The 9,132-nt window shown below is 46.3% G+C and overlaps 1 protein-coding gene across 1 annotated transcript; it reads right to left on the minus strand.

The window, feature by feature from the left end:
* Positions 1-582: 582 nt before the first annotated feature.
* Positions 583-6,259, minus strand: LOC137591454 (zona pellucida sperm-binding protein 3-like). The gene is made up of 11 exons (XM_068309461.1): positions 5,822-6,259; positions 5,661-5,751; positions 5,120-5,238; positions 4,934-5,052; positions 4,644-4,747; positions 3,908-4,085; positions 3,640-3,757; positions 2,987-3,078; positions 2,802-2,896; positions 2,562-2,686; positions 583-1,340 (listed from the first exon to the last, which is right to left on the minus strand). Exons 1-11 carry the CDS (start codon positions 6,257-6,259, stop codon positions 1,335-1,337), a joined length of 1,485 nt encoding a protein of 494 aa, XP_068165562.1. The 3' UTR covers positions 583-1,334.
* Between the last annotated feature and the right edge of the window lie 2,873 nt (positions 6,260-9,132).

Raw genomic sequence — 9,132 nt, forward strand, 5'->3', positions numbered from 1 at the left:
ACCAACAAGTCTGCTGTTAATCCTGACTTCTGTCATGGCCACCTGCGTGTGGGACGGGCGTCCGTCTCCCTGGTACCGGTGATGTGGAACAATATTCCCCAGCATGCTCCATCTGCAGCAATAATATCGTTATGGCTGCCAGACATGGGAGGACTCTCCCCGCCTGCCACTGGACACACACCATTACTTTTGATGGCCTGTGTGTGTGTGTGTGTGTGTGCGTGCAGCCCCTCTGGGTTGCACATCCTGTTGAGGAAAATGGCTGATTCAGGACTCCATGCCATATCTTTTTTTTTTTTTTTTTTGGCTTGTCAGCTTGCGTCCTCGCCATCACGACCGTTAGACATCTGCAGGCGAGCGGCAATCTCCGCCGTGATAATGATGATGATGATGATGGTGATGATGACTATCCTCTGCGGCCATAACAAGACATTAACACCTTTACACTCTGTTGACTCTTCTCGAAAGCTGCAGGATAGTTTTGTACGTACAAATACAGGCGCGCATTCCCCAAGTCGCAATCTCGCAAATGAAACGTGGTAGACAAGCCACATTAGACAAAATTTAATTGTGCAGGAAGTGTTTTTGGTGCACATTATACAGGAGCGCAGCTGGGATGTCTGGACTATTACATGGGAGGTATCACAGGTGTCCATGTCCACATTCTGTACTGTAAATTATACTATACGTCATTTATACGGGGCTTTTCTACACGTTAAAATCGTTTTTAGACTCCGGTTGGTTCCTGGGTGAGAAGCTAGGAAACAGAATACTACATCCTGGACTTTTAATAGTGGAGACCATCGTGATGCACGATGAACAGAGGATGAAACACAAGGGGACCGAGCCGAGAACCTTGGGGGATGCCATGAAACTTTAGTGGCTTTACCCGGTTGGTGGAGGGTAAAATATAACTAAATGATCAGATGACCATCAATCCTTTAGCTCCTGATGTCGACACCTTGACCATGTCAGCTTCACCTTCCGTCAATGCAGTCTTTATGGCTTGTTCTGCTCCACCCAAGAGGCCAAAAATAATCAATAAAATCAGTTGCATTAACAGTCTTTTATCTCCCATTGTAAGAGCCAAGTATCCTACAGCGCCTCATGGCCAGTGATTGCATGTTCCTGTAGTTTCCTGTTCTTCCTCCCCTGCATCCTCAATGACTCTTCGGTCGTGCCTCTCAGTGTGCGTCGCTTGTCGCTGTCACGCTTCCTGCCGGTGCATCGTTAGGTATGGCTCTTTATTAGCCTCTGGTGTGGCGTGGAGATGGGGGGCGGTGAGGTAGGGGGTGGGAGTTCAGCAGCACTCCAGCGGTAAACTAGCGCAGCCGTCAGCCCTGCACACGGGAACAAACACCCCATTAAACTAAGGCCTTCACATATTACTGTAATAAAAGCCCCTGCTCTCGCTTTTATGGGCTTTTTAATTATGTCTATTCGTCTTCCTGGGCTTGTGAGCAACAGTTCATGATGAGCCCCATTTCACGAATAGTCACTGGCAGGAAGCTGGAGGGGGGGCAAAATAAAGGAAGATGCCAGCAATGACCTAAAGCTAAAATATGACTATTGTTGCTGGGATGTTTTACCTCGCTGCACGGAGCCGGCGGCGCCGCTTTTCATCTCATGTTTGCAAGATTTTCTTTGTCCAAGATGCGAGTTGGAATAAAAATCTCATGCAGCTAAATTACATGGCGGCTCCTTAATAATAGTATATATAGAATTATTGTCTTGGAATAAGGGAATGAGTGGACCAGCTGCAGGCTCCCGAAAAAATTTACCATACAAATCACCCGTGAATGAATTCATGTTATACACGAGTCCCGTGTCCCACGCATGGACAGAGCTGTTCCATCATGCTTCAAAAACAGCAGAACCCCCCACTCTAGTATTAAATCAACGTGATTGATAAATCAATATGGTGCCTCATTGTGAACACAGCATACATTTTACGGCTGAGTCAATTCCTGCACAACTGGACGCTGTAGGTTAACCCCTTTTAACCCAAGCATCCAAGTATACATAGTCTACCCTAATAAATACAAGTAAATATGTCTGAAGATATTTCTCAAAAGCAGAAAGGATATTTTATGACCTTAAAACAGTTGTATGTAGAGGATCCCTCCTCAGCTAATCCTAGTGTTCTTTTCCCTTCACTTTATATAAAGACTCCAAGAATAGATTATTTTACAGATCATAAAGGTCCACTGAGGCTTTGTGATGTGGGATCTTGGCCTATAAAAGTAAAATGGAGTCATCGCTCTTTGGTTAGTAGAGGGGAGGAAAAAAAAAAGAATAATGTTTGGTGACATGTTTTATTGTCTTAAATTAAACACAAACATCGTGTCCATTAGGTTTATATAGTCCACTCAGAATGACTGCGCCCATGAAAACCAGCATCGCTATTGTCAACGCCGCGCCCAGTCCACACAGCAAGGCTATGGGTGAGGAGGAGGCTGGAGACGAACATTATGGGATTCATTGTTTAGAAATCAGTTTGCAACGAAGGCAGAAATATTTTTGATTGCATGTTTTCAAAATGTGTTCCTGAGATTACTTGCTTGAGGCACTTCCTGTTTGAGGAGCCGAGGAGCAGATCTAGGAGGAAGCTGGTGTGGATCCTTTTTAACAACGTTCTCCTCCACAAGGATCGGACCTATGGTAGCCGTCCCCTGCCACCGCAGATCTGGATCATAAAAAAAAAAGTCACAAATTATTCCTTATCTTTATATTTGGACACAAAAGATGGAGTCGTCAGTGGGGGGGTTCTTCCATGAATGTGATTGGTTATGAACGTTTACCCTCGTCTGCTGATAGCCCTCTTTTCCGCCTCTGCTCGATGCAGCTGGTCTCACAGCAGCTACACACCTTATTGTCTCCTCCCGACGCCACCCATCTGTTCAGAGCACATAGGGTCACCATGACGACGAAAAGGACGGGTAGAAAACCAGTCGGCAAAGCCTTGGATGAACCGTCTGAAACTGACCTGTTGGCTTCAGTCAGGAATGAACACGCTTTGTGCTGCGAGTCGATGGCGACGGAGACGGTTGTTGCCTTCATGTGACAGGTGATGTAGATCTGAGGAAGCCAGGACATTAAAAAAACACTTCCACATCATCTGGCACACACGTGCATTACCTTTATATTTTGAATTACTAGAATATCATTGATAAATTCCATCTGAAACCTTGATCTCACACCAGATCAAACACTTAAATAGAGAATTTTATCCAACTTAATCTTTTGTAGATAAGACTGATTTGATTAAACTGGAGATTTAATCAGGAAGCCTTGAAAGGTTTGATTTATTACTTCCAACGAGGGCAAAAAAAAAGCATCACTAGGAGGGAATTTTAGCTTAAATCAATCAACTCTGCAGAGGGATGATCCATTTGTGCATCTTTCCCTCCCCACTATGCTATCAAAGGTTCTCAGGGTGGCTGCATCTGTGGCTAGGCTCCCTTTCTTTGTTGATATATTGGAATGCAACCCCAGAGGTCACTCATTTCCTCTTTTAGAAGGTATACGACCACAACCTGTCCCGTCACAACTCCAAACAGTGGTCTGCTTTTACCCTGACATAAAACATGACTAGTTCTAAAGTGTCTATACACACACCTCATTTGTAGTTGTACTTACCGAGTTCTTGTGATCTCGCTGGAACCTGAAAGCTCTCAGCTGGAACTGAAGTTTATCCTCCTGGCTCCTCTGCATGAAGAGAGACTTGGCTCCTGTCAGCTTAGCATCATTTAAACACCTTATATGGTCCAATGGAGACGCAGGAGACAAAACACCGAAAGGGCGTTAGCTCCTACCAACGCAGACATTCCAAACAGATTTTTTAAAATATTTTTTTTATGACGACTCTTAAAACACTAACATGAAGTTCCTCCTCTCGGTTTCTCACCCGTAGTTGGTGATGAAGGGGTATCTGGGTTGAGAACTGGGGTCGGGGCTGACGGTGGCCACGCAGCTGTCCACGTAGACCCTCAGGGGAACATGGCGCCCCCGCAGGACCGCCGCTTCAATGTGCATCACATCACTCAGGAAGTAAACGCTGGAGGGTCTCTGCGACTGCCAGTCCTCTAATCAAATAAAGACTATATGAGTGGAAAAGAAATGCTGGAGCCACAAATCTGATTAGATGAAACTGAAATGATGCCTGTGGGGGGAGAACGGGTCAGTGAGGAGGATGTAGGTACTGTAACAATAAGAGAAAAGTACTTTAAAGAAGCAATAAAATTACAGATGTAGTATCATTAACCAAAAAGAGCCAGATGAGGGTCTGTTCCTGTATAAACTGGTTTGTAACTTTCATAACCACTTCAGTTTTAAAACAGGAGAAGGTTTGAAGCTATGCTAGGCTAACAAATTGATCCTCCACAGTGTGAGGTTTTGAGTTAAAAATCCTAATCAGCTGTTTATCGATCACTTTATTGTGAAGGTCGAGCTGCAAGGCATCGAATATTCCAAAAAAAACAAAAAACGGCCGCTGTTCAACATTTTAAAAACAGTTGTGGCACAATCTATAATAAAGAGTCACCAGGGAAATTAGCCCAGCTGAGCAGCGCAAATAAAAATTCCAAAAGGCAGAACTTCAGCTCGAGATTTATTTATAGCTTTTAAAAACGTGTCCTCCCCACCTGTCATGAGACGAAGGGAGAAGTGCAGCTGCTGCTCGGCGAAGGCGTTGGAAGCGAACGGCGTCCAGGTGGGCCTCAAGCCGTTGCTGCTCACATAATGCCTCCTGCGAGGACGATTAAGAAAAAGGAAGGACGGGCGTTTCACCAGAGACCGGCTCATCGAGGCCAACTCACAAGGTGAGATGGGAAAACGTGGAAAATGTGACAGGGATTCTGAAGGGTACGGCTAATAAATAGAAAACCTGAAGACCCCCTGGACAATAGGAAACAATGGCTTGAGAGGGTTTTACCTCTGGTAGTGGCATTCAATGATCACCTCGGCAGGGTTAGTCTTCACGATGGAGGTGTCGCCGATGGGTGTCGGCGAGTACAAGAGAGTAAAGGAGTAGATGAGGGCCTCCTCAGTCATCTGAAGGCAAACAGGACGGATAAAATCAGTCGGGACTCGAAAGACTTTTCTACTTTGATAGTCTTACCGTCAGCGTGCTGCTGCAGCTCTGCAACTCTGTCTGGAAGTGCAGGACTTGTTCGGAGGTGTCCAGAGCCGCACAGCCTCCTAAGGTCAGATCACTGGGACGGATCAACTGACCATTTCCTGAGAACATGGAGGAAAAGGTGCAGCTTAAATAAGAACCATTACCCCGGTCCATTTCATTTCCTGATCGAGTCAATAATGCTCACAGCAAGCGAAGGTTCAGCCACAGGACAAATAAGGTTTCTTAATGCATTTCTGTAGAGTCGGCATCTGAGCACCGAACCGGCATATAAAACGGTTTGCTCTCAGAGTGAGGAAAGAAAAGGAAACATATTATTGATTGTCAGGTCCATAGTCTGCGGCATTTAAAGCAATCTGTCCTGAGTGTCCCATCTTCACCATTACATCCAATTGTTCAATTTGAACCTTCAACCTGACCTTTTTTTCCACAGACATCACAGCAGAATTTACTCTAAACTGCGTTTTGCTGGTGCCAGTAGGTGTGTGTGGGGTATTTTCAACAAATAAGAGGCAACTATTACCCAAGAAGTTCTGTTTGACCTCCACGGTGACCTCTCCTTCGCCGCAGCGCGCAGCCACGCTAATGGCCGGCGTTGGCACCCGCTGCTCAAACTTCACCACCACCTAGAATATGGTGGATATTTTGTTAGCTGGAGATGTTGCAGAAGGGGGCAGAAAGGGCAGATCGTACCTCTGGTTCAGGCTTTAAAGGTGGGTACAGATCCGGACCGGGAATCAGCAACTTCAGCTCTTGAGCTTGGACCGACTCTCCTTGGTTCAACTGGTCTGAGGTCTGTTTTGCAGCCTCCGATCTGGGGGGGTTTGGAGAGTTTTTCTCCACCTGAGGCTGGAGCGGTTCTGGTTTGACAGCTGGGTTTTTCAGTTGGTACGTCCAGAGGCGGTAGCTGTTGGGAGACGGGACCGACTCGCCGTGATCCGTCTGGTTTGAGGACGCCGGGCTAGGCGATCGCGGAAGTGGAACGCTGGCCGTCAGTTTTTCTGGAGGGGTTTGGCTCAGAGTCTCATTGGTACTTGAATTAAAGTTTTGTGTGGCTGCACAGAAGTTTCCAGCTGAGACAAGAAGCACAAACCCAAACAAAACCACCTCTCTGAACCCCATCACAACTTATCAGACAAGAGGAGAAACTTTTTGGAGCTTTCAGAGGGCACTGCTGCTTTCGTCTGCGGAGGAAAACTAAATGGGGAAACTTGGCTCACGCTCCGCCTACTCCTAATGACTTGATTGGATTCCAGCCTGGAGGATTAAATCTTTGAAGCTTTCCCTTTCTCTCGTCCATCTCACTAAATAGAACTGCAGATTAGATGATAGCAACTTGGCTTTTCACTCCAACAGCTCAAATTATGGCCTGTTCAGTCAGCTGCAAGGCTGGATTTATGAGAAAGACTCATTTCATGGAGAAATAATTCAGTTTAACTGATCGTGTGTATATATCTGGTGTGTGAAACCACAGAAAGAGGTAAAATATTCAGCTTTTAAAGGGCGAAGTTTCCAGATTTTTACTTGTTAATGAGCAAAGACTTTTATAAAGAGAAACAAACCTGACCCTAACAGTGAGGGGCATTCACTGCCCCCACGAGGAAAATCAATCACAGTTCTCAGGGAGTTGGAAACGTGTGGTTTTTTTGCGCGTTGCAGGTTTGAATGTCAAGGCGGTGGGGAAGAGTTCAGGAGAGTCTCGTAAAAATGTGATTTACAATCATCCTCGGTGAGACTTGACAAAAAATCACCAGCAAATGTAGGTGTGTGTGACGTGACAGGAAGCAGGAGGGCACGTCAATCACACGCGAGTGTACCCGTGATGAACCCTCACACACACACACACACACACACACACACGAGGAGGCAACACAGAGTCAGATAGATAAATTTTGTGGTTATTTTTCGTCTCATGGGGATGTCATTGTCTCATTAATGTGTGGCAGTCGGCATTATTATTTTTCACGATGATAATGATGATGATGATGATGACCACCAGTCTAATGCATTGACATCCTGCTGGTTTATCATTCCCATCCTGCTCTTCCAAGTCGACCCTATGGATAAGAGACGGGTTCATCCAAAGACGGTCCTGTGTTCCGGCGGTGGAATTGGTTTGAGTCCCTTCTCCTTGATTCAGGCGTTCTGATCCAGGCTGACCTACAGGAACACATTACAGCTCTTTCTGTCTGGCAGGAGCTCCCTGTGGACCCCCCAACAGAAAGGCTGCTATTGTCAGGAACTGGCTTTTATCTTCTGCTGATCAGCTGCAAAACAAAGAGTGTGTGTGTGTGTGTGTGTGTGTGTCAGTTTGAGAGCCTGGAGTGAAATGAGTCTACCCCTGCCAGTCAGGCGCCCTCTGTTGCCAATCTCTAACTTGGTTAGCTGCTTCTAATTTGGCCCCCAGGGGGCCCTAATGTGGCCCCTGTGGGAGCATCTGAAAGGGGCCTGTTAGCTACACACAGACACACACACACACACACACTGACACACCCATCAGCTTCTGTTTCCAGCGATCCTGCTGCATTCAGGGACAGGATGACGCAGGTAAATACGCTTCTGTTTAGACAATAATCACAAACAAACCTTCACACACATCCATCCACCAGATGGAGAATCGTCAACCGTGATGGCTCCCCGACAACGCAGATGCTCAGTCACAGCAACACACACACACACACACACACACACACACACACACATACACACGCACTTTGAGCGTTCCTCATCACGTTTGCTGACAGCACAAAGTCATAGAAACAGCTCGATTTGGACGGCGCCGCTCTGCACCATACGGATAACGGCTCATTAAAAACATGTAGTGGGAGATGGATTAGTTATAGCCTGCTGTTGTGGTGGGCGAGCATCGTTCAAGATCAGCGGATTTCTACGCGTTTTTGTCAGCGAATAGATTCGTGTGGGATGGGGGAGATATTTCTGAGGGAAATCTCGCCTTCCAACATGTGCTGGCGTGGTTTTTTAAATTTTTTTTTAAGATGCTGGCATCAGTTAGGGCGCTGCTTAAAACTATCCGGGCATGTTGGCAATATTTAAAAGGGAGCAAATATGTGCGTTTGTCTGGAATGTAAGCACGAAAAGGAGGGGAGAAGTGTGAGAGCGAGACGAGAAAGTGGGAAGAAACAGAGCAAACGGGGTGGGGGGAGTGAGAATGAAAGAGGGGAGAGAGGAGAGATGTGGATGGGGTGAGTGAAACTCGGGGTGAGGGATGACAGAAAGCAGCCTCACCCTGAGAAATTCAAGGACGTTTGAAATTCAAGGACCAATGGTGGTCAAAAGGAGTGCACACACACACACACACACACACACACTCACACACTTGGAGCTAATGGACTGTTATTAAAAACATGCATCACCTCCCGACCACACACAAAGCCACATGCACATTTCTTCCAAACTCTCTCTCCGGTGGGATAATGATCTCCCAGCGCTGCAATAACAGCTGCATCATTTAGCAGGGAGCCACAGTGACAGGCTGCAATCGCACAAACACACTCCACAGTGGCAAGTTTCGACATCGGCCTGAAAACTCTTCCTGCTCGCACTCCACGTCGGCGTGACCTCATTTTTTATCACAACACCCCGTGACATTTTCCAAGGAGGAGTCGCCGTCGCTTTCGATAACCCGTGAATGGCCCTTCGTCACGGTTTAAAGGTCCAGAACGTGGAGGGGGAGAGGTTTGATTGACAGGTGTCACCGACGCTTCTGAAGAGGCAGGAGCTGACCTTTAACCCCCCCTCACAAACACACAATCTCCCTGGCCTTCGTCACCGGTTGCAAAGTTCCCATGGATGGAGCGACTCCCCTGATCAGGAGGAGCTAATCTGATGATATTTAGTTTTCATTCAACATTTCTCTCCACCTTCTTATCTGTTTAAACTTTCAATGGCTTTGCATCTAAATTTGCAGTAGTTAACTTTTTCTTTTTATGATGAATTACTGATTATCCTTGTTAAACCAATAAAATAATCTTATC

Source organism: Antennarius striatus, chromosome 24 (genome assembly GCF_040054535.1).
Source record: "Antennarius striatus isolate MH-2024 chromosome 24, ASM4005453v1, whole genome shotgun sequence".
Taxonomy (NCBI): Eukaryota; Metazoa; Chordata; class Actinopteri; order Lophiiformes; family Antennariidae; genus Antennarius; species Antennarius striatus.